Below are 26,071 nucleotides of genomic sequence, written 5' to 3'. Positions count from 1 at the left end.
TTTGTCAAAAGAGAAATAGAAGAGGTTTCCTAATTGCAAACGTGACTTTCTATTATTAAAATTGTGGGAGTCCATTTTAATGTGTTTATCTCGCTGCTAGTCTGTAATTTATATTTCAGCGTGGAAATCTGTTTGTGTGCCTGTGACAGGTTAATGCAGTTTAAACGCGCATTTTTTTTTCTTTCGTTGCTTGAACAGTTAAATCGTTACTCCAAGGATTTTAAGTTTCTATTTCAAGCCGGGAGGATCCTTTGCTCTCGCCAGGGTTAAAACCGCTTCTGGTTCAAAATGCTATTAATTAATGGCTACGTGGTGATCTAGTGACGACACGGCTACCGATCGTGCATTAACAGTCGAACTGCTAAATGAGAAAACTTTGTTTCGCCCCCGTTTTCTTTTGGATGAAGACTTGGGGCTATTTTCCATTTGAGCTGTGAGCGGTGGACGCGAGTCAAACGCAGTCCCAGCCCACTTCGCCAGCGATCGCGTTTGCGAAGCGAAAGACAAGTCAGGTATTAACGCCGCTTTTTTCGCCGCTTCCCCCTCCCTCTTAAAGAAAAAAAAAAGTTTCTAGGACTCTGCCGGACACCCAGCTGGCCAGCAACCAGGGGCGCGGGGGGCGAGGCCGGCAGGCTGCCCAGAAGTTGCGATCCGGGACTTGCGCGCATTGAAATTACCTGGCTCGCCAGCAGCGGAGAGAAAGCGCAGACAAGATAATTTCTCAGGCTGCTGGGAATGCCTTAGCCCGCGCGGCAGCGCGATCCAGGGGTGTCCTCGGGCCGGGGCGGGTCCCCGCCACCCCCGCAGGCTTCAGTGCGTCAGGGCGCGTCAGGCGGGGCGGGCTCGGCTCCGGCAGCAGCGGCTGCGGGCGGCGAGCGGCGCGCACCGGCTTCCAGCTCGTCCGGCTCCAAGCGGCGGGACGGACGCTCCCGGGGACTCTCCAGCCCGCGGCTGGCAGCGCTCGGACGGCGCTCGCCCGCAACCGGGCGCCGCCAGCATGTCAGCCTCCGTGGCTTGCCTGGACTACTTCGCTGCGGAGTGCCTGGTGTCTATGTCCACCCGCGCCGTGCTGCACCGGCGCGCAACGGACTCCGAAGGCGCGGGCGCAGCGGCTGTCTCCGAGGTGGGTGAGGTGTCACGGGAGTCAGCGGGGAAGGGTACCGGGTCACGGGGGGTGCTGTGGATACCCCCGGTCCTCGAGGTCCCCGCCCCTAGCCCCGGCGAAGGCGATGGTGCGCCCCACCTGCTGGCTGCGAGCGCTTTGGCTGATTTAAGCTGTGGTGCCCGGGAAGGCACCAAGGAGGACTCGGAAGAAGCTCCGTGTGCCTCAACAAGCTGCTTCGAGCCGACCCAGTGCTCCAGCCCTACTGGGTGCTCTGAGCCTACCCAGACCTTCGGCGAGGATGAGCTCTCTGACGCCGAGAGCTCCTGCAGCGAGTCTGCTATCCTGGGTGCGCCTGAAGTCCCAGAGGAGCCGGATGACAGCGGAGAAGTGCCCGAGGGGCCCCCAGGGGCCCGCCCTGGGCCAGCAGTGGGTCCTACGTACCGCAGGAGGCAGATTACACCCGCATCCAAGCGACATCAGTGCTCCTTCCATGGCTGCAACAAAGCCTATTACAAGTCTTCGCACCTCAAGTCACACCAGCGTACCCACACGGGGGAGCGCCCGTTCTCCTGCGATTGGCTCGACTGCGACAAGAAGTTTACGCGTTCAGACGAGCTGGCCCGCCACTACCGGACCCACACCGGTGAAAAGCGCTTCTCCTGCCCGCTGTGCCCCAAGCAGTTCTCCCGGAGCGACCACCTGACCAAGCATGCCCGTCGCCACCCAACTTACCATCCCGACATGATCGAGTACCGGGGTCGTCGTCGCACTCCTCGCCCCGAGCCACCACCCCCAGCCATGGTGGAAAGCTCGGGCTCCGACTCGGGCCAGGAGACCAGCTTCACTGCTTGCCCGTAGAACTGTCTTGCTGTCTGTCTTTCCTTCAAGCACAACCCCCCCACCCCCGCCACCCCCCCAGGCCGTTGTCCTTGCCTTCTCTCTGTCCATTCCTATTTTCCAGGGTCATTAGACCAAGGCACAGACTGGTTGCTCCGCACTGGGGATGGGTCCAGACAAGCTTGTTGGACTCTGGTGAGGAACTGGGAGCCAGAGGGTAGTGGGAAGTCTTGCAACACAAACATCTTCAAAACAGCCTGCAGGAACCGGTGAGAAGGGATGAACTCTCCAGCGTACTGAAGATTCTTCCCTCCACAGCACCAGAGATGTAAAACTGATTTCTCGGATGCTTGAGAATCTCCCAGTCCCAAATGACTCTGGTGCCTCACCCATTGGCCAGGGCGGACTTTGGAGAGGGTGTCTAGGGTGGCAGTCTTGGAAACGTCCAGACTTGGGTGAAGAGAGGCCTTTGGAAACAGAAAATATTTCTATTTCTGTAAACAGCAATGTTTACTAATTTATTTTCAGTATCTTGTAAACAAAACTTTCAGGTTGATGGGAAGCTAATGTCTTTCACTCTCCCGATTGTCCCAGCTACCTCTGCTTTGTGGATGTATGGCTGGGAGATGCTTTTTGTGCCTGGGGAGTAGTATGAGTCTGCTTGCAGTTCTATAGCATAATTTGAAACCCCGCGCTTGCATTGTAACACTTTTTTTTTTTTAATTCCTTCTCAGGGGTGGTAATTTTTCTGGCTCGCGATTATGGGGAGATTGATTAAGTAATTTGGGAACAACCATAATAGCACCAGAGAGAAAAGGCTGGTCTGATACAGTTTCTCCTTCACCTAGAAGGCAAGCCCAAGTAACTTTTGGGTGGGACAGATACAAAACAACACTTTTCACAACCATTGCTAGCTGCTCAGAGAAACGGAGAGATGGAGTTCCTGCTGCCCCATCCTAAGTGATCTTAGGGGTAATAGAGTCTAGTTACCCACCTCTTAGTGATTAAGGAGGACTGAATTTCTGTGGAGGTCTGCACGTTGTTGTTTTTGTTACAGGTGAATTGGTGGGTGAGGGGGGGAAAGTAAGAGATTGGTTTATTTTAGAGAGCTGCTGTCTTGGATTTGGGGTGGGAGCAGCTAGACAATAGCTGTTATCAAATAAGAACATCTTTCTCTAACATCGGAATCTTAGGTTGCAACCTCAGGGCCCTTCTGCCCCTTTGAAGGATTCTTCTGTTGTGAGTCCCAGCTACTGTGGATTGAAATCACTGATGTTTGTGTGCGTGTGTGTACGTATACGTGTGTGTTTCTTTTATTAAATATGAGGCTGAAAGGCCTTTCCTAACCCTGTGAGGCTCCCTATGGTCCCCGCCTGCACATCTTGTCCCACCCATCGATCATACTTGTAATGAGTGTTGTGATCTCATGGAGTTGTAAGAGGCACTTGAGTAAGTAAATTGCTTTCCCCTGTTTTATAGATTAAAATGCTGAAGCTTAAATTATCTTAAAAGTTATATGCTGTTTCTGCCAAGAGCTATGAGTAAAAGTAAAGTGTATTGACTTTTAAATGGTGTTTCCTTCGTGCTTGTGTTCCCGCGTTCTCGCTCCCTGGGACCACCCTACCTTCCTATCCCCATGATCCCCTGCCATCCAGTTTGCTACTGCTGCTATAAATCTTTAAATGTCAAGAGATTCCCTGAGTCCTTTGGCTAATGTATTTAATAACAAAACCCTTTTCTTAACAGGTTAAGTCCATTCTCATGTCCACACCCTGTAGTCTTGGATGAGACTGGTTCTTCAGCATCCTGGGAGAGACTTTGGAGGTGGTGAGGGGGGTGATAGACTCTTAATGCCATTTTCCTTCTGTTCCTGGTCCTGGGCATTCAGATATCCTTGAGAGAATAAGTGATTACAAACATAGCATTGGCTATGGTTCTCATAAACTATGTGAGGGAGGGATCCTTGGATTGGCTCAAAGAAGCTAGTCTGTAATCTCAGGAGGGCCAGGGTTTTATAGTGAGGTCAGGGTGAGCGGTAGAATTGCCCTTGAATTACACATGAGATGATGAGCCCCCTAACCCTTTTTTTTCTTTAATTGGGAGAAGGTCTCTTTTTGCTTGTCTGTTTCCTCATGTGGGGCTAGATAGTTTGGGTACTATAGGGCCCACTGAGGTAAAGTTTTCTCTTTGCCCCATTCATTAGAAGATCTACTATTGGGTAACTGAACTAAAGAAGCTAACAAGAACTTTTATTAACTATCCAGGGGTTAAGTTTTAAAGATACTTAGATTTCCAACTGATAAATAACTTCTAATTCTCAAGGTCTCAAATAATGTCCATAGTTAAGATTCTACCTCGGGGACTTTTGTCTGGGAATGCCCTCTGATACCTACTACTGTCAGGTCTTACTTAGAGCTCTGTGCAGAGAGACACTCAGAACTCCACAGAGGACAGATGAAAGAAGCAAGATTTTTTTTAATGGTCTTTCTTGGTCTGAGTATTACTCTTTGCACTCAAGCAGGTTGTGAGGAACATTTATTAGTGAGATGCCTTTGAAGAACATTTTGTGTCCCTTGGTATTTCTTCTCCTACTTTTTGTTAAGCAGATCAGGCTTGGTGAGGAATTGTTCCTGGGTGTTGGTTGGGTTTGGGCTGGGCCTCTGTGGCCTTACGCCACCCTCATCTCCTCAGATCCGATATAGGAATCTAATATGATAAAGAATCTAAGACGTCTTCTTGAAACCTGGGTTGGAAGCTGGGGATTAGTTCCAGGCTAGATCTTGAATGTGAGATACATGTATTCCCTCTCTTAGAGGAGGCAAAGGGTACAAGCTAACCCCACTTACAGAGGCAATGATCTGTTATTTGTCCCCATTCTCTGTTCCTTTTTTTAAGCAAAAAAAAAAAAAAAAAGGTCATTTTGGGGGATTTCTCCCTTTGTCCTGTCTACGTCTTCTCCCATAAGGAAAAGATTGTGTTCTTTAATTGGGACATAAGGAATTGGGTCGTTGCACACACATCCTACACCCCCATCTCCTCTGCACACACACAACTCAGCTCCTGCTTTCATGTGGTCATCACACTTGGCTGAGACTAAGGTCTGCCTGTCAGAGACAGGTCTGAAGAGCATCTTAACTGCCTTGAAGACATGTGGTCCCTGCTGCTGTCCAGGTAAGTTTGGGTGGGTCACCCCAAGACTAAGGATTGGGTGACATAGTGGAGACAAAGTGTTAGAAAGCCCCTCTTTGATCATGATATAGCTTTATCAGCAAAGTGCTAACATTTTGATTTTTGATTCTATCTCTGTTACTCATTTGGATGGAGATATATATATATATATAATTATTTAATTAAATAAATTAATTATATAATGTATAATTATATATAAATATATTAATTCCTTCTTTAATCCCTAACACATTTAAATGTGTATCTGATATTAAATATTGATTAGGAGCTAGTGACTGGAGTTAAGGGACTGAAATAGCATATCTAATTTCTAGGACAATCTTAATGCTTTAGCTAATTAACTTTGAATCCTGTGGTACTTTGTGTTTTTCCAGTCCAAACAGCATATGCTAGCAATTGCTTACCTTTAAATCGTTGCTTTTGAGAGACATTGGAGGCTAAGGTTTATAAGAATGGACTGCATAAGAGACTGACTGGTCTTGAGTCTCATAGACGTGTTTGAGACAAGTTTGCTGCCGAAAGGGAATTCGTTATTCAATGGAATGTTTTTGTTTTTGTTCTTGTTTTTGCTGCCTTTATTTCCAATCACAATGGGAAGTGATGACTTGAGGTTGCGAATTCCACCCATACTTTAGAACACAAACTTGGAATGTCCTCACCCTAAAATTGTGCTAGAGGCTGTCACAAAGCATTAGATTCATCTTCCAAACTTGATTCTTCCTGGTCACGATCTAAGTTGCATCTTTACACAGAGTTAAAGAGAGACTGATGGGAGGGACCAAGTTCTTGACTCCATGTGGAGTCGGTACACCTTCTGTTTGTGTTCCTGGTTGGTGCTAGATTTGTTGACTGTGTAATCCCCAAAATGGAACTTCAGGGACCTGCTCTGTTGGAAGTCTCTGTGTTCAGCCACAGTTGAATGATGGATTTTACCATAAATACATAAAGAAGGATGGTGTGAAGATATTTAAAGGGTTGAGTCTAGATGTTTCTGCCTATACAGTCGAATAGGTGTTTAGACACTGAATTAAAAAACGAAGCAAAGGGGTTGGGGATTTAGCTCAGTGGTAGAGCGCTTGCCTAGGAAGCGCAAGGCCCTGGGTTCGGTCCCCAGCTCCGGAAAAAAAGAAAAGAAAAAAAAAAAGAAGCAGGGAGTTGACGAAAAGTAAAGGGAGGTGGTGGATCTAGTTAGCGGATTTGTTAGGAAGAGAAATGTGATTATGGGTGATAGATAGTACTGATTTAAAAGAAAGTAAAATTTAGAGATAATCTTATAGGCATAAAGGAGGGTGACACTGTGGTCATTACTAAATTAGAGGAAATGATTGGAAAGAAGGTTAACAAAAGAATGGAAGTCAGTTTTCAGAGAAATCTCCATCCTCAATGGGTTAAGAAGGGGGGTTAAGAAGTTGTTAGGAAGCACCCGCCTAAGTTGGCAGAGAAAATAAGGAAAACACACCCTATGGGTCCTGATATAGGAATATGCAAAGGCTCAGAGAGTGAAATGATTAACCCTCAAGAGAAGGCAGAGGAAGACAAGACTCAGAAATATGTACAGATGATTAGTCAGATGAATTGAAAAAGGAAGGAAAGAAAAAGAAACTAACATCTTAATAGGCTCCAAAATAAGTATCTGTAAAAAAGTGAAACACCAATTTGTCATTTAATTTACAATAAACCAGTAGTAAATGATGATTTCTGAAATTGGTAATGAGTATCTATCAAAGGATGGGAAGGCAGAGGCAGGTGGATCTCTGACTTCAAGGCCAGCCTGGTCTACAGAGGGAGTTCCAGGACAGCCAGGGCTACACGGAGAAACCCTGTCTCAAAAAAACAAACAACAACAACAACCATAGACTGTCTACCAAAAGCCCACAGTAAACACCAGACCGAGATGCTGAAAGTTTACAAGCTCTCTTATTGAATATGTGGCAAGATTAAAATATCTCAATAACCAAGCAGATAATAACATAAACACATCTACTATACAAATTGCCTTAAATATTACAATTTTGGAAGTCTAAAAGAAAAATTCTACATAAGTAAGACAAGAAGAGAGATTAACGAAGATATAGAACTGAATGGGAGCAGAAAACACTCTGGAAATTGTGAACAGCATGAGGGTGAGAAATGTAGCCTGTAGCCTGGGGCTTTTCTTGGGTAAAAGAAAGGTTAGAATTCAATGAATTAAGGTTTTTAACTACAGAGGAAAAGAAAAACAATCAAGCTCAAAGTAAACAGAGACATGCATGGTCTCCATATTCTCTGTTAGGAAGGCAGTCCCCAAAGCAGTTTTTAAGACGTTCCTAAAGGTGGGAGAGACCTCTTAGACAGTGGTTGTGGCTTCCAAGAGCCTATCACATATTCACTGTGTGTGCAGTTTAAGACTTTGGACAAGCAAGAGTCAGGAAGTGACTATGGGGAAATTCAAAAGAATCTTAGTGGGATAAAGCTTTTTAAAACTTTTAGAAGAAATTAGTGAGACAGAAGACTAAATTAGAATAGACACAATCTTTAAAAGCCTAATACAATTATTTTTGTTTAAAGTCAAATATGGATTTAAAATAGCATCAGCACAGAGACGTTTTCAGGAAAAAGAAAGACAAAAGTCACATGCCAGATGAGCAGAAATTTTAATTATAAAAGAATAACACAATTAACTTTGTATCCATTAAAAATGCATTTTATAATTTACGTATTTTATAATTTTATAATAAGAACACAGAATTGAAAAACGGTCTAAGACAATGTAGAAAATCCGAAAGTGAAATAGTAAACGAAGGTCTAGTCTCCAAAGGGTATCACCCCTAGGTAAGTTTGGTAAACCTCCAAAAAAAATAGATTTTGGAGAGCCTGGATAGCGGCAGCCGTCCTCCAGATGGGACGATTGTTCCAGAGTCAATACCATGAGCTGCAATTCCCAAACCTTCTTGCCCACCAATGCCGGGCTTCCTCCAAGCTATGAGACATCAAAGAGGAGTACGGGGTGACTGGGCTGGGGGAACCCAACAGCTCAGCTGTTGTGAGGACCACCGCGATCAACATGTCCAGAGAGGTCTCTGTGCCTGACCATGTGATCTGGTCCCTGTTCACTGCACTCTTCTTCAATGCCTGCTGCCTGGGCTTGATTGCTTCCGCCTACTCTGTGAAATCCAGGGACAGGAAGATGGTGGGCGATGTGATTGGAGCCCAGGTCTGCACCTCCACTGCCCAGTGCCCGGACATCAGCTCCCTGATCTTCAGCATCCTCATGGTGGTTCTCTGCATCATTATGTCTTCTACTACCTCTTTCAATCGTTTTCACAAAGAATGCCACATTCAGTATTCCACGGTCCACATCTGGCCCTCCCCCTAGGCTGAGGTCTTGGCCATTTACTCTATGCATATGCAAATGTTACCTTCACATATCTGCCCACAGTGGATTCAATAAAGTGCACTTGGTGGCAAAAAAAAAAAAAAATATGTCATAGAGGCTGAAGCTCCAGGAATGGCTGCTCTTTCAGAGGACCGGGATAGAATTTCAGCTCCCACATGGTAGCTTACAACCATCTGTAACTCTAGTCCTAGCGATCTGATGCCCTTTTCTTGTTTGCATGGACACACACACACACACACACACACACACAACTTCTAATTTGTGTAAACTAAATTGATCGAGAGCATAGAAAAATAATTCTATTTTATATAGTCAGCTCCAACACCAAATTAGACAAAGGATAATGAATAAATATGTCTGTTTAATCTATAAAAAGAAGTGCAAAAGTCCTAATCAAAATATTGCAAGTTTGAAGTTAGCTTCAAATGAAAGCTAAAACATTCCCCAAATCACATGAAGCCTGTGTTGTCAATGTAAGATTAAACCAGTAATAATGATATATCAGTATAATGAACTGAGGGCTGGAGAGATGGCTCAGCAGCTAAGAGCACTACTGCTCTTCCAGAGGTTCTGAGTTCAAATCCCAGCAACCACACAGTAGCCACAGCCATCTGTAAAGGGTTTGATGCCCTCTTCTGGTGTGTGTGAAGACAGCCACAGTGCACTCATATGCATAAAGTAAATAAATCTACAAAAAGGAAAAATATAATGAACTAAATAAAGAAAAAGCCAAGTATGTTTTATATTGCAAAAATCATCAATCAGAAAATATAATAAACTGAGAGATTCCATATATGGTAGCAGCAAACAGCATTAATAATCTTTATGGAGACAACTGTAAAACTTTTACTGAGCGACAAAAGAATTGGTAGTAGTATGAGTATGAGTAGTATGAGCTGTTTCTGTGGGTGGTGAAATTCAGTAATTCTGGAGAAGTAGCAGGTTTTTCCTTTAGATTACCCTAAATTGTTTGTAGCATCTCAAACAATACCCAGATGACTCTCCACTGAGCTTACCTGCTTCCTCCTCCTCCTCCTCCTCCTCCTCCTCCTCCTCCTCCTCCTCCTTCTCCTCCTCCTCCCCCTCCTCCTCCTCCTCCTCCTCCTCTTCTTTTGGAAGCCAGAGCCTCAAGCATGCTAGGTAAGCTAGCAACCTCAGCTCTCACGGAGCTTTTAAAAAGAATTATTATTTCAGAAGAGCGGGGGGGGGGGAGGGCGAGTTTCAGCAGATACCAAAATACTACAAAGTCCAAATGACTGAACCACCGTAGTGTAGTGTAGCATCAGACAAATGGATAAGAATTGAATAGAGGAATAAACCTGTGGATTGAGATCTTGATGGATAAGAACAGAGACACTTTGTGTCAGCACAGATAAGAGAGACAGCTGATAAATGCTACTGAAACAATGGATTAATCACGAGGAAAGGAAAACAAAATGTAACATTGCTCTCCATTGCACAGCTTTCCAAAAGACAAATTCCATGTGGTAAATGCTTAAACTGTTTAAAGTTAAAAACGTATTAGTTAAGAATGAGAATGTTGGGGTTGGGGATTTAGCTCAGCGGTAGAGCACTTGCCTAGCAGGCCCAAGGCCCTGGGTTCAGTCCCCAGCTCCGAAAAAAAGAATAGAAAAAAAAAAAAGAATCAGAATGTTAGCAAATTTCTTTATTGTCATAAAACAAGGAAAGCAGTCTTGGTTATTGGCACAATGTTATTTTTATATACTGATATAAATATATATATATATATATATATGGGTTGGGATTTGAACACTCCACCTTATGCATGCTAGGCCAAAAAAATGAAGATTGAAAATTTCAAGAAGGAAAATAATTTGATCGAATAAAAATTTTTAAATATTTTGCATTTGAAAACCAATAAATGAATGGATACAAAACTACATTCTGAGAAAAACAATAGCAATTAAGGGCCAAAACTTCAAGACACACACAAACACACACACACACGCCATACACTCACATGCATTCCTATACACACGCACTCATACACACACACACACTCACACACACGCCATACACTCACATGCATTCATATACACACGCACTCATACACACACACACGCCATACACTCACATGCATTCCTATACACACGCACTCATACACAACACACACACTCATACACACACATGCACACACATACACGCACAGTGGATAAAAGATAGGCATTACCAAAAGATAAGCACTTAAAGAAAAGTACAGGGCTAAGAGACAGGAGCATCATCCTTCTAAAGGGGAAATCTCTTTATGTGTAGCTTGAATCAGCTAAAAGAGGATAACATTTTTAATATATCTTAAAGGAAAGAGAAATATTATTATTTAAAACCCCAAAGCATCCAGGTGCCATGGTTCACCCCTGTCGTCCTAGTATCTGGGAGTCAGACGCAGGAGAGTTCAGAGTTTACGCCAGTCCGAGCTACAGGATGAGATCGATGAGACCCTGCTCGAGAAAATAAATAACCGCGGGCGTTGGAGTGGGAAACGTGCGCTGTTCATAAAAGCCAGCAAATATGACATACTTCAGCTCCAAAGCGCAAACATCAGTAGGGTAAAGAGAAATTTATTTTTATGTGGAAAAAAAAGAGAGTATACTAAGAATCCAAAGCGACCTATGAACTTTTGCCTCTATCTGAAGGCTATTGGCTCAGGAGCTATTGTACCTACTCTAGCAGTCAGGGAAAGGCTTCTGCGGTTTGTGATTCCTGTGGCCGTAATTCCACCGCAGGTGCAGCGGTAGCAAGTGTCAGCACAGGTTAAATCACAGAGGAGCAACGTGCGTCCCTACAAGAAAATCTCCCCACCCTTCCTCCACAGTACTTATGCCCACTTTCGTTACCCAGGAGGGCTACCAAGGATTCAGGGTGCGACCTGAATACCAGTGGCATTTCAAAATTTCTAGCTCTGTAAAAGCAAAGCCGAGCAAAACCAAATGCACAAACATTTGCAAACAGATTCGAAGGAAAAAAAAAAACTGTTGTGCTCTGTCTTGTCTATAGCTCTGATTAATACATTCCCACCCCCATTAGTGACAGAGGAGACATTTGAAATTGTCAATTAAGGTAAGAGAATTAATTTCTATTTCCATTTGTCATTTTCAGTTAAAAATGTTCCTATTCAACTTAATTTTATTTTTGAGATGAAAGTGGAATTGATTTAAAATGCAAACTCTCTCAGGGCTCTCCCCCACCCTCTTCCCATGGTTCCTGAGTGTCAAGGAGTTCTCCTAGAACCTCAGAACAGTAGTCCAGGAAGTGGCATCAGGATGGGGTACGGGGCTGTTGTCCGGGTCTTCACTCAGTTTCCCTATACACAGCCAGGGTGGAAGTTTCTGGACAAATTGTGAGTGCGCCCAAAGAATTACAGCGGATCCTGTCTGGGTTTGTTTTGATGCCTTTCTGGTATTCGAGCTGCTAAATCTGGCTGAATCTGCTATCTGTGAAGTCCCCACTGGGTGTGATGGTCTCATCTGCAGTGTAGACATTTAGATTTCCAGTTCTCTCAGTATGCCTGCTTCTGCTCGCTCCAGCCAAATAGGAAAAAAAAATATTCTGGTTCTTCTCTATATCACTGGGAAGCCACAGGGAGCTGGATACACACAGAAACCTGCCTGCATAGATGCCTGTTTCTTAAATGGCACCACGTTACCCTGCTGTCAGTAGGCAGGGACTAGAAGTGAAGGACTAACCCAGACATTACAGGGTTTCCGATATCATGGTGCCTTCCCCCATCCTGGCCTGTGGAAGGAGGGACTGGTTGGTTACTTCTCAGAGACCTATGTATCTAATTCAGGTCCAATCCTTCTAGCCTTCCTCCCAGCCTTAGTTCTTTCCGTGTGTGTGTGTGTGTGTGTGTGTGTGTGTGTGTGTGTGTGTGTGTTGGGGGGGAGAACCTGACTTTCGCACTCTGGAGGTGCTAACACCCTAAGTTTGCTCAATCTATCCACCGGCTACCGTTAATGTTTAGATTCGGGCTGTGAGCTTTGCTCTTAGTATTTGCTAAGCTTGAGGACTTAGACTCCCTCTCTTTACCAAGGAAAATTTCAGGACTGTTATTGAATTGAAGATCAAACGTGCAAAGTCCTTTACTTTCACACGTCTGCCCTAGCAGCCTGCATACCGTCTGGTTAAAAGAGAATAGACATATAGAAAAGAAAAAAATGCATAATGGTATTTTTCAAAACAAATTTCCTCCCTTATGCCAACATTCGGTCTGCTTCAAGACTGAGTCCTTAGTTCTGAAGGTTGAAAGAAAAAGAGTTTTTCCTTTTTTTTTCTTTCTTTCTTTCTTTCTTTTTTTTTTTTTTTACATTTTGCTTTCCTGTCTAATTAAGCCCTAATCGGTGAAGACATTTGTCAATATAAATAAGGCAAAAGGAAGCTTTATTCTGTCTCCTGCGGATCCCTAAGAATCGGGAAAGCCCAGGACAGACGAAGAGCTGTGTCATTGCTGTTTTGAGTAAGGGCACAGTTGATAGCGAAGACAGTAGAATCTTTTCATGCTGCTGGTCCCTTGGGAGTACTAGGGCTTCCTGTCCCATCAGAGGAGGGACGGCAACTTGGTCAGTGAGTTCCAGCAGGGGTCAGCAATGGATTAGACTGGAAGGCACAGAAGAGCCCAGAGGAGGTGCGAGAGGCTTTCCTTCTGACCTGTTACGTACCCTTGGCTTTGATCTTTAAAAACCAAGTTTCCTTGGGCATGCCATCAAGTTGCTATTTATCAAATGTTTACAGTGTGTGAGGAACGGTTATAGGTGTGTTGGGAAATATACGTGAACAGAAAGGAGGCTCCTTCATATTCCCATCAAAGAGATAGAGAGAAATAGATTATATAGTGTGTTAGTTAGGCAACAGACGATGTGGAATTAAGGAAAAGCAGAGGTGTAAATGGGCCCGAGGATGCCAGTAGGAAGTAAGGGTTGGGTTGAGGGCTTTGTTGTGCACATTAGATATGAATTGAACGAAGACTTAAAGGAGGTTGAGGAAGTCAGTCAGCAGACACCAGGACAAAAAGCATTCTAGGAAGAGAGCATAGCTAAGTCCTGAGGCCAAGACACAGTTAGCATGGCGGGAGCACTCATGGCAGAGAGAAGAGAAGATACTGGGCTATATTACCTTGCAAGCTACTGCGATTCCTTTGTTTTCTTCTCAGAATAAAACAGAGATTCCTTGAGGATGATAAACAGGATTAAAACCCACTCTAGGGTTCAAGAGAACTTCTGATGGCTATGACAAGCAGAAAATCTATTAGAGAGTGATTCCATTCACAAATTTCACTCACAAATAGGAATGGTTGCCCTGGACCACACCAATGGTAGGAGGTATAATGAGAAGAAATCAAATGTGGATAGCTTTTAAAGGAAAAGCCTGTAGACTTCCCTGAAGGGTTTGCTATTGGGGTGGGAAGAAAGAAGAGTCCAGATGACTCAGAGGTCCGAGGCCAAAGCATCTGGAGTTGCTGTCAGCTGAGACGAGGAAAGCTGGAAATGGGGCAGACTTGTTAGGAAGAGAAAGCATTCCATATTGGACATTTCGGGAGAAAATTTGAATAGGCAGCAAAATAAGTACGTTTTGGAGAAAGTCTGGTTAAAAAAGAAAAAACCAGAAATCAGTATACGTAGATGCTATCTAAAGCTGAAAGTCTTGAGTCACACGAGCTGTGGAGAGCAAACTGGGAAAGGTTAAATGTGGTCCTCAGAGGACTCGTTCATGAAGAAGTGAGGAAGGCTGGGGTCCAGCAAGAGAGAGAGAGAGAGTGGGGCAGGAAGAAAGCCAAGAGTGAGACATCCCCAGAGCCTCACAGAGAAAGCACAGAAAATGGGAGTGACCCTCATCATGAGATGTGGTTGCCGAGTTAGTCAGGCTGGGGAGCTGACCATCACTCTGGACATCAGTCAGTTACCGGAGACCTCAGTAAGAGCAAGTGTGGTAGAGTGGTAAGAGCAGGAATCTAAGTGCAGTGGACTCAAGAGAAAAAGGGAAGAGGCTGAAACCACAAGGAGAAGGCACTGTTCTAATAGGAGTTGTGTTTGTTTTCGGTTTTGCAAAGAAATGGAGCAGAAATCAGCTAGAAAAACGGAGATGAGAGAAGCAACTTGTGGGATTAAGAAGGGAAAGAGATTAACCAGTTAATGATTAACCAAAAAATAATCCAAGAAGGAGTGAACGGTTGTTAGAGGAAGATAGCAAGAGAGAGGAGTGGCTGGAACACTGTCTTTCTGCAGAACGAGGGCAGTAAGACGTAGTGTGTGTGCATGGGAGGCTGGACTTCCACTAGCTGCATGGGTGTTTTGTCTTAAAGAGGGTGAGAAGGCAAACTGTGTGATAGACAATGGTAAGTGAATAGAAGTGTGGGAGGAGTCAGTGGAAGCTCTCAACGGTCGCTCAAACTACTCAGGCAGGTCCTAGAAAGAAAGGTCGTCAACCAAGCCGAGCCTAGCACAAGAGCTGTTAGAGCTTGTAGAAGGAAATGTGTGGTAAAATCACTGGGGAAGTTGAGAGAGAAATTAGCTAGGATGTGTGATTGCCAGGTGCCATTAAGAATTCACTCAAAGCTTGTGGTTGTGAGTTTAAAATGACACCTCTGTGTGTGTGTGTGTGTGTGTGTGTGTGTGTGTGTGTGTGTGTGTGTGTAAGACCTTATCCATGCTGACATCCCAGCTTCATTGAACTCCACGGGCATGGATTGAGTAAAGAGGATGAGCTAACCATTTTAGTTTAACACAAAGAAATCAGTGAGAGCGAACGAGGGAATCAGAGGCAAGCGAGTGGGCGTATTTGCAGTGACAGAGCATAGAATTTAAGCCGGGTGCAGAAGGGTCTAAGAACATTAAGGCTAGAGAAGGAGAGTGGGAAATAAATTCCCAGCACAAATGAAATAATACATCAGGAGTTCAAGGTCATCGTCTGCCACATAGTGACTTTAAAGCCCTATCTCATAACACCCTGCGCCCCAAAGACAAGAGGAGGAAAGGATAGTAACAGCAGTGTCATAATGAGCCTGGAGACTAAATTATTAAGAAATATTGACAAATGGCCCGCTGATACTTTTTGAAGTAAATCACTAATCGAATCTTGTGACTGAAACATACAATTTATGACTTAATGTAACTATCACACTCAATGAAGGATAATATTGCTACAGAGTAATATGTGCTTGGAGAGGGTCTGAACCTAACAAGGAGAGATTTCCCTGGGGGTTCCTGTCAATATTTTCCATTACTCAAGTGTTTCTTCTTAGAGAGAGAGAGAGAAGTATGCTTTTGACAGTGTGGTTGCTGCTTTTATACCTGTCATGCCAGGGACAGAGATCCTGAGTAGCTTTAAAAAAATAAATAAATAAACAACTGGGTTTCATGTCACCCGGACTGGCCTCAAACACGCCTGAAGATGACCTCAAACTCCTAGGCTTTCTCCTCTCTCTCCAAGTGCTGGGATGACAGGTGTGTGCACCATACTGTGATTGGTGTGCTTAGGAATTGAACCCAGGGGCCTTGAGCATGGTAGGAAAACACTATCCTAGCCATAGTCCTTGCCCTAAAATTATGGGTTTTACTTTTCCTTCCAACAGCATAAAATGACTCATGTATTATGATTTCTGTAATTTTTACAGTTTGTTTGTTTGCAAGAAGTCCTGTCCAGGTTACTGGGTAGAGAGATGGCTCTGCAGTCAAAGTGCTTGCCAGGCAAGCAGCAAGTGTGAGGAGCAGAGTCAGAATTCCCAGTTCCCACGTACGTGTCAGGTGGACACGGCACTCCACGGTAATGTCATCACAGAGAAGGGTGAGGCATGGGATTCCCCAAGCAAGCCGGCTAGCTAGAGTCGCCTCATGGCTGAGCTGTAGGTTCAGTGGAGAAACCCTGTTTTGACAAGTTAAGACTACCAAACTCAGCCCTAGGTCTCCACACACACTCGTGCATACATACACATGGGAACATGTATAACACACACACACACACACACACACACACACACACACACAAAGGTAAGAGAGAAGACATGGATCATGGCAAATTAAAAAAAAGATAACATTTTACTTTTTCTTTTTCTCTTTCTTTTTCTTTTTCTTTTTTAGAAATAAAAAGGACCAAAAGGAGAACCCAAAACTGTCCCATAATCCCATAGTGCAGTGATAACCACTACTGTTAGAGGATGTGTTTTTAAACCTCTTCACTTACATAAACATTTGTATACTTTTCAGCTTTTCATTTTGACAAAAAAATTACAGAAACAGTGCACAAAATCCACATATTCATCTTAAGAATGTAACCCAGATGTTAAGCACCTAACACACTGCTTACCCGCTGTGCATTTGCGTATGTGTGTACACATGGGCATATGTGTGTGCACATTACAGATGACATAAATATAACATGCTCCCACACCTATATTTTTCCTGAATCATTTCAAAGTCATCAACTTCTGCAGAGATAAGCTGTGCCAAAAACCTGATCATTAATTTGTTTTGTTTTTTGTTTCGTTTCTTGAGAGAGAGTCTTTCTATTATGTAGCTCTGGCTGTCCTGAACTCATTGTGTAGACCAGGCTGGCTCCGAACTCCCAAGGATCTGCCTGCCTCTGCCTTCTGCATGCTGATTGAAGGCATGTGCCACCATGCCCAGCTAATGTGCCACTACTCTCTAAACAGTCACTGTTACACTTATCATGAACAGTCCTCAAAACCATGGATAAAATAATCCTAGTAATAGTCCAGAAGGTCAGAGCAGAAGCAAACACCCACGAACATTTGTGGAAACCCAGAGTATTACTGTAATTCAGAAGCAGGCTGGGAAGGATCTCGGGCAAACTCACAACCACGCTTCTGTTCATGGGGATGATGTACTGCAAACTGGAACAGCCCGATACATGTTAGGCAGCTGAGAGAGGCTGAGAGAGGGGCCTCAGAGAGTCACCTGTGAGGGGACATCTGGAGATACACAGCCAAACTGTGGGCCGCAGCACAGCAGGCGATTGTTTCAAAGACTCTGTTGCTTAGTGTCCCCCCTGATTTTGAAGGCAGTAGACCATCCAGAGGGAGACAGTTCCACGTGTCAGGTTATAAATGCTTGCTATAGAAGACGGAGGGAACAGGCTGGGAGTTAATCATTGTGACAGGGCATAAACAATTTCTGCCATTGAGGAACCACCAGGAAAGGAGCAGAAACAGAGGCCTTCTGTTAGCTGCCGGGTGCTGATTTAGTAGGAAGCTGTATAATTTCTTAGGCATGGCACATCATCTTAAATCTTAGTATAAAGCAGAGTCAAATGTTAAAGCACCGTCCTGGATTGTTACCCAAGGATGGACCTGCTCCCCAGAGGCATACATTGAGATGCTTAAGCTTCCCCTGCCTGTGAGCCTTGGTTTTAACAAGAAAGTCCATTATTTTCCTTACAGAGTCTTATAGGGGTCAGTTAACGTAGGATATTCCTCGATTCAAAAGAGGAAAAACTGATTTCGAACCTACTTGTCCTTGACAGATTTTTTTTTTTTAAAGACACACATGAATGTCCGGTGAGGGAAGCTAGCTGATGGCACAGCACATAGACAATTTCATTGTCAACAAAACATTGAGGGATCTGCCCTTGGGCTTCGGGATCAGGGAGAAATTGCAATCTTAATTTTATTTACATTGCTGATCAACACAAGCAAACCTGACCAAAAACAACTTAGGGGAGAAAGGGATTTGTTTCAGCTTACAACAGCAGGTTAGAATCTGTCCTTGTAGAGAAGTCAGGGTGGGAACTGCAGCCAGCCCCATCCCGCCCTCAGTCAAGAGCAGAGAGAATAAATGTGTGCGTTTTGCAGGCTCACTTGATTGCTTGAGTTCAGCTCAGTTCCTCCAGTCCTAGGAAATTCAAGACCACAGCGTCCTCCATCTTCCCACTGGTCAACCCAGTGTGGACATTCCCTCAGTGAGGCTCTCTTCCCAAATGACTCTAGGTTGTGTCAAGTTGACAGTTAAAGCCAGTCATTGCAGAGAGCATAATGGGTCTAGCCACGAGGAAAGGGATACAGGATTGATCCCTCATCCAGCTCCAGTTTCTGGGGTGGAATGGCATCTAGTGCTTCTGAATACCTTTGGGCTGGAGAACTAGCTGCACAGAGTGACTGAGCACTGGGGAAACGGCCTTGCTGAGACTCTCTGTGGGGTCAGCATGTACACACATAAGAGAAATAGAACATGAAGTCCCTCACTGAATGGTCATAAAGGGAGAGAGTGCCCTGAGAATAGGCTCCCTGTGGGGCCTGATTGGAACCAGGAAATGTTCTTACTGTCTCTCTGGACAACCCAGAAAACAGTTGTAACTTGCTAGTCCCCCTTTCCAGTCCTTCATAAAGGGGGGTGGAGGAGAGCCATACTCTTCTCTGTTCGAAGCCAGTAGGAGCTAAGGTGAGGCTTATGGGAGGCTGTAAAATTAAGTTGTAAGGGTTCATCCAATAAACTGCTTGCCTTGAAGGCAGAGGACCTGAGTTTGATTCCCCAGAACTCATATAAAATGTTAAGCATGGTGACGTGTGCTTGTGATCCCAGTACTGTGGGGTACAGACGGGGAGTTCCCTAGGTCACAGTCTGTACCTACCCTGATGGATGAGTTCTAGGCCAGTGAGACACCATGTCTCAAAACTCAAGATGGAGGGACAATCCCTGAGGTTGTCCTCTTGCTTCCATGCACATACCCATAACCACATGAATATATATATATATATATATATATATATATACCAGTGCACATACACATACATATGTACATCACAAAAAGTTGTGGAGAAAACAATGGAGAGTTGTAAGAACTGAGAACGACTTTCCTAATAGGTGGAAGTTGTTGAAATGAGTTGAATTGAGAAGAAGGGGCATTTTTATAAGAAAACAGATTATAGTAGTCTTTGGGGAAATTTTTTCATTTTGCAACAACAGTTGGGATTCTTCTCTAAGACAATTACTTTAGACCTGTGGATGTTACCATGTCTCTTCCTAAGAGTTCCAGATTCCGTGCATACTCTGCCCTCCATTCTTGTCTTCTTAGTGCAACAAATGAATCAGTCAGCATCAGAGCCACCTTCGTAAGCCTGATGTTTCAGAGGTACCTGGACTCCACCCTGACTGGCTAGCACACACTCATCTCTCAGGGGTATGTAGAATACATAATGGGTAGGAGGCAATCTTAGCTTCCAGTTCAGTGGACTCTTGGACTCCATCCCCATGAAAGCATTCCTTTTTTTTTCTTTTGATATTAATAACTTTAAAAAAGCTGGGTGTAAACTAGGTGTGGTTGCATATACTGTAATCCCAGCACTCAGATGCAGGGTAGGAGAATGATGAGTTCAAGGTTAGCCTGGGCTACATACAAATACTTTAAATAAACAAAATCCAAAGTGAAGACCACAGTGACATTTCCCCTGCCTTTGACTTTGGGGAAATAGCACCATTTTTCAGTTCTGGTTCATTCCACCTAACTTCTTCAGCCTCACCCTTGAAGTATTTCCTGTCAGCTGATACCTAAGCTGAGGCTTTAGAAGGCTTTCCTCCTCCTCGCTTCGGGAAGACTGTTTGTGGTAACACCAGTAGACCCTTGCGGGCATCTCAACCTTACGCTCTACCCCTTTTAAAGTGTTTGATTTCTCAATGTAGAAAAATGTTATGTGAGGGTTGAGGGTATAACTCAGAGCTAGAACACTTACCTAACATGTGCAGCAAGGCCTTGGGTTTGAATCCCAGTTACTGTAGGAGGCAACAGACGGATGCTGACAAAACCAGAAAAGTATGAATAGGCATAAAAATCCAAGGAGGGCGATAGTGGGAGCCCCAAGCAGGCAAGGAAAAACCTCACAGCTGGGGCAGAAGCACACACCTATGATCCCAGCACTTAGGAGATAAAGGCAGGAGGGTCAGAAGTTCAGATTATTCTTGGCTACTACACACTGAGTTCAAGGCCAGGCTGAGTCCTTGTCTCAAAACAGAAAGCAAGCCGTTGATATTTGAAGGAATTCAATATAATTTAGCCACCATCATTTTTCTGACCGTGAGGGAGAAATAGAGGTAATGAGTGCAGTTGAATCTTTCAAAAAATTTTTACTCTGAAGAGGAGAGAAATGGGTCAATAGCTGAAGTGGAAAGGGAGAATCAAGAGATTTTTAGAGTCAAGAACTCTCTTTTTTAATAGTCATTGTCACCAATCTTCCAATCCTATTCCTTCCAAGTCCCTGACTGTGACAAACCTTCAGTCCCCACCTATAGCCAGTGTGAATCCTCCCTTAAGAATCTGTAGGTAAACGAATTGTTCATGATTATATTATGTAATCTATTGCAGAATATTTGATCGCACTGTGACCCTCAAGTGTGATTACTGAAAAAAAAAGTTTCTAGCTGTGGGGTGGCTCAGTCACTAGCACACACCTTTAACCCCTCTGTCTGGAATACGGACACACCCTTAGTACACGTCTTTAATCCCAAACAATGAAGGGAAATTGAGTTTGTAGAAGGAAGCACCTATGTTTGAAAATGATGTCTAACTGAGAGGCAGACAAAATGTTGAATCAGAGAAAGATTTGACCGAGAAAGATTTGACAAAATAGGATACGCCCAACTCTCACAAGAAGAGAAAGGAAAGAGAGGCTACTTAAGCGAGAGCAGTGCAGGGAAAAAGGAAGGGGAAGTTTAACTGAGAGAGTGGTACAGAGACAGGTTGCAGAGAGAACAAACTAGACACAGGTGAAGACAGAATGAGCCAGAGAATGAGAAGGAGTGAGATTAGAACAGATTCCCAGAGTTAGTCTGAAGCCAAGCAGAGCAATTCAATCAGGAACTAAGAGAAACCATATTGAATCAGTCAGCTTGGAGAGGAGTTTTGAGCTGAGTTGAACCAGCCAGCCAGAACTCAGCAAGAACTGGGGTGTGTGTGGGGAGAGGGGGTTCAGTAGTAAGTCTCAGATGCTGAAAACATTCTATGCCTAGATTAGATTGTATGAAGGCTAGAAGCTTCTAGGACTAGGTTAGCAGACAGAGGTAGTAAACCTCAGAAACAATTACTTCAGGCAAATAAAAATTATATTAATTATTATATCAACATAGGAGAGATGGGGTTGTTCTGCTTGAGGTCCTACCCAACTGACTATTTTTCTAATCCATTTCCCCTCTTGATTGGCCTTGAAAGGAGCCACAGACTACTGCATTTTTTTTCCTACCTGGGACTATTGTGAAGGGTCACGAATAAACAAGGGCCATACTTTCTCCTTTTCTTTCAACCATTCATGAGGGATCTCTCATGAGAAGCAGATATGTCTCAGGCAGGTTTGCCAATATGGATAAATGTATGGAGCACAAGCAAAGAATTTTTTATGTAGACATTGTCAATCAGAAATTTATGAATCAGCAACAAGGAAAAGACATTATTACTTAAAAAGAATATCCAAGAGGTCAAGAGAGAAATTATTTCAACTCTATTTTTGTGTTTGTTGATAATGTCCTGGTCTATATTCTAAAGAAATAAAATTGAGGGGTTGGGGATTTAGCTCAGTGGTAGAGCGCTTGCCTAGGAAGCGCAAGGCCCTGGGTTCGATTCCCAGCTCCGAAAAAAAAAAAAGAACCAAAAAAAATTATATTAATATCTGAAGGTAAAAAGATGTAACTGTCCTCATCTGTACATATGACACATGATCACCAGACAACAATAACAAAACAGAATTATTGAGAGCTGGTTTAAACTAATAATACATATCTAGAAAAGTAATAAAAACAAGACAATATTCCTATAATCAGTAATAAATTATAAACTAACCAAATTCCCATTTAAACCCAAATACATAAAATTTTTATTAAAATACTATAAAACTCCAAAAAAGAAAAAAAATTACCTGAATAAGATTACCAAAATTACCTGCATTTCATATTCTTTTTAAAAATGGTTTATGTATATATGTATATGAGTGCTTTGCATTTAAGTCTGAACACCAGAATAGGGCATCAGACCCCATTATAGATCGGTGTCTCCATATAGGTGCTGGCAATTGAACTCAGGACCTCTCAAAGAGCAGTCAGTCCTCTTAACTGCTGAGCTATCTCTCTACTGCGAGCATTTCATATTCCTAAATGATAAATATGATAACCCAGTTATAAGAAAACCTCTAACCAATATGGTGAAAATCTAAATAGAAACAAAATTCATGCTTGTAAATAGCACAGCTTGTCAGGAGGGTGGTGCACACTTTGTTTAGCCACAGCACTTGGGAGGCAGAGGAAGGAGGATCTCTGTGAGTCCTGTTCTACAGAGTGAGTTCCAGGACAGCCAGAGCTACATGGAGAAACCCTGTCTCTAAAAACAAAACAAAACAAACAAGCAAACAAAAACAACAACAGATCGGTCAACAACAACAACAACAACAACAACCCATTAAACTTGAAAATAAAAATAACAACCAGGCAGAATTTGTTGTAAGGGGCATTAGCAGCATGAGTTTAAGACCAGTGGGACAGCATTTAACAATGAAGTTTCCAGAAATCCATTAGACATGATGGTTTTCCCAGGAGATGTTGAGGAAAGGGATGTATTCTGTAGGAAAAGGGAGTGGATTATTAGCTAATACTGCATCGTTGCTTTGTGGAGAAATGGGAACTGAAAACTTTGACTGGCATCAAATACAAAGTGAATCAGGTCTAGATGGTTTAGAGATTCAAATGTGGGAAAAAAGCCTGCCAGTTGAATAACAGAGTTTTTTGTTGTTGTTCAAGAACAAGGTCTCTTCTCTCTCTCTCTCTCTCTCTCTCTCTCTCTCTCTCTCTCTCTCTCTCTCTCTCTCTGTGATTTATGTGTCTTATATGTATGAATATTTCACTCGCAGGTATGCGTGTGTACCCGGTATGTGTCTGGTGTCCACACAAGTCAGAAAAGGGCACTGTATCCCCTGGAAGAGAGGTTACAGAGAAATGTGTCTGGGAATCAAAGTGGGAGAGCAGCAAGTGCTCTAACCAACGAGCCACCTAGAACCCCAGAACAGGCAAATATAAACCACAAGACAAAGCATGGAGCATCTGACTGCATCAAAATGGAAGCTATCCAACACATAAAGTACCACCGTGGACTCATGAGGGTTTGGGGTTTGTTCGTTTTTGTTTGTTGTTTGTCTTTTAATAGCAGGTAGCAAGTGTTTCCAAGGATGAAAACATCACATCGTAAAGGAATTGGAACCACCATCCATTGCTGGGAGTATACAATGACTCAAACACAGCGATAGCAACTTACTGGTTCATTAAAACATTAAACAGAATTATCGACGGACCACTAGTGTTGTTCATACCAATCGAAAAAGCAGAAACAGCTCAAATGTCTGTGGATGAAGGAAAGGAGAAATGAATTACGGTATTTCCACACAGGGAGATTATTTTCAAAATACAGGGAGCTGTTTCAAAAAGGATGAAGTACTGATAAATGTTCTTAACATCCATGTTCAGAATATGGATCTCTAAAGTGTGGGTCACGCGAAAGCAGACAGACACAAAGGAATCATACTAAACGATTCAGTTCCTTTGAAACAATGGAAACCGAGCACAGTGAGGTGCTACTGTAACCCAAGCACTCAGTGGACACAGGAGGATCAGGATTCATCCTCAGGTACATAGCCTAAATGTGCTCCCCCTCCGCTGGTGTGTGTGTGTGTGTGTGTGTGTGTGTGTGTGTGTGTGTGTGTGTGTGTGTGTTATACAAAGTGCAATCCTACTCTAAAAGAACAAGAAGGAGGTAGGCTAGAGCTGAAGATGTGGCTTCATTTTCAAGCAAATCATTAAGGAAATCATCTCAGGCCACTCTCCAGTTGTCTGTCGGATTTGCTGATGCAACACGCGTACACGTGCCATAGGTTGCCACTCAAAATCATGTGTCTTTTTTTGTGTGCGGTAGGTCAGCCCGCTTAGGCGATATCCCATGCGCCCCCAAATTGCATCTTCTAGATGCATGAATGTAGAAGGCCTCATATTTTTTATTTTCTGCATGTTTGTATTTTATCAAAGTTTTGAGGATGTGTTTTTCTTTCTAGTTTCTCAATGTAGTGGACCAGGGTTTTATTTTCTATTCAGTAGCGAGAGGAGCAAGAGTCCAGTCAGTATGATGGAAACCACACTCTGTATGAAGGGCATTTAATCAACCAAGCATTAGAACACCAAGCAAGGGGTTGGGGATTTAGCTCAGTGGTAGAGCGCTTGCCTAGCAAGTGCAAGGCCCTGGGTTCGGTCCCCAGCTCCGGGAAAAAAGGAGAAGAAGAAGAAAAAAAAAAAAAGAACACCAAGCAAGCAAAAAGAGAAGTTGAAGATTTCAGAGATTAATATTTTTAGAAGCAGCTGTCATGCCAGACCTAGAGGAACATATGCTGGGCAGTTTTTTTTTTTTTTCTTTTTTTCTTTTTTTTTTTTTTGGAGCTGGGGACCGAACCCAGGGCCTTGTACTTGCTAGGCAAGCGCTCTACCACTGAGCTAAATCCCCAACCCCATGCTGGGCAGTTTTATGTCAGCTTGATGCAAGCTATAGTTATCTGAAAGGAGGAAACCTTAATAATTTCTCAAAAATTGAGAAAAAGCCTCCATAAGATCCTACTGTAAGGCACTTTCTTAATTGGTGATTGACAGGAGGAGGCCCATCCCACTGTGGGTGGGGCCATCCCTGGGCTGATGGTCCTGGTTTCTATAAGAAAGTAGACTGAGCAAGCCATGTGGAAGAAGTCAGTATGTGGCACCTCTCCATTGCTCTTGCATCAGCTCCTGCCTCCAGGATCCTGCCCTGTTAGACCTCATGTCCTGACTTCCTTTGACCGTGAGCAGTGATCTGGAAGCATAGCCAAACAAAACCCTCCACATGTTGCTTAGACCATGGTGTTTCATCTCAGCGATAGTAACTCTAAAAAAGGACCAAAAGTTGGAAAGTATGAGGTCAGAATCTAGACAGCACGATACTAGTTTTGCTTAGATTGGTGATGGGTAGAAACCAGGCCACTTTAGGGGCCATGGCAAATCAAATGGTAGGTTTGGCTGCTACTACTGTCTCTGTGGAACATAGCAGATTGGTCCTAAGAGTGTTTCAAGAAGCCTGGGACTCCAGCTAGACTCTCGAAGAGACTCCTTCCTTCCTTTTTCTGCTTTCCCTCCCACCCTCAGTGACCCTGTTTCTGCCAGCTACATCCCATTTTCTAAGGAATCCACCACAGCTGGGAGCCAAGCATTGAAAACGAGAGTCTTTGGAAAGCATTTCAGATTCAAACCGTAAGTCTCCAGTTGGTAGAACTTAATCCAAAGCTAACTAGCAAAGGATTCTGGGAAACAAAGTCTGTGGAATCTAGGTCTACTGTAGAGCAGTTATGGCAAATCAGTATCTGTTACGCTGGTAGCAAGTGGTGAAACTATGTATTCCTGCCCCTGCTAGATGAAAGCCATTAGTATTTTTCCTAGCCAAGGTAATCAAATATTCAGGGAGTCTTACCTGACCTCCACCAAGGGGCTGTCAATAGCTCCTTGTGTTACAGCCCTCTGGGTCTGCCCATAGCAAATAGATACAATGACACAGGAAGT

General features: G+C 43.6%; 1 protein-coding gene and 1 pseudogene across 1 annotated transcript; both read left to right on the top strand.

Moving 5' to 3' along the window:
* Nucleotides 1–704: 704 nt before the first annotated feature.
* Klf14 (KLF transcription factor 14) lies at nucleotides 705–3,627 on the top strand. The gene has a single exon (NM_001135094.1). It carries the CDS (start codon nucleotides 998–1,000, stop codon nucleotides 1,961–1,963), a length of 966 nt encoding a protein of 321 aa, NP_001128566.1. The 5' UTR covers nucleotides 705–997; the 3' UTR covers nucleotides 1,964–3,627.
* A 3,746-nt stretch (nucleotides 3,628–7,373) lies between these two features.
* LOC103692110 (interferon-induced transmembrane protein 2 pseudogene) lies at nucleotides 7,374–8,656 on the top strand (annotated as a pseudogene).
* Nucleotides 8,657–26,071: the final 17,415 nt, after the last annotated feature.

This window comes from Rattus norvegicus, chromosome 4 (genome assembly GCF_036323735.1).
Source record: "Rattus norvegicus strain BN/NHsdMcwi chromosome 4, GRCr8, whole genome shotgun sequence".
Taxonomy (NCBI): Eukaryota; Metazoa; Chordata; class Mammalia; order Rodentia; family Muridae; genus Rattus; species Rattus norvegicus.
This window is presented reverse-complemented; position numbering and strand designations above follow the sequence as displayed.

Coding starts and splice junctions, on each gene's coding strand:
- Klf14 (NM_001135094.1), top strand. CDS start 998: ATGTCAGCCTCCGTGGCTTGCCTGGACTACTTCGCTGCGGAGTGCCTG.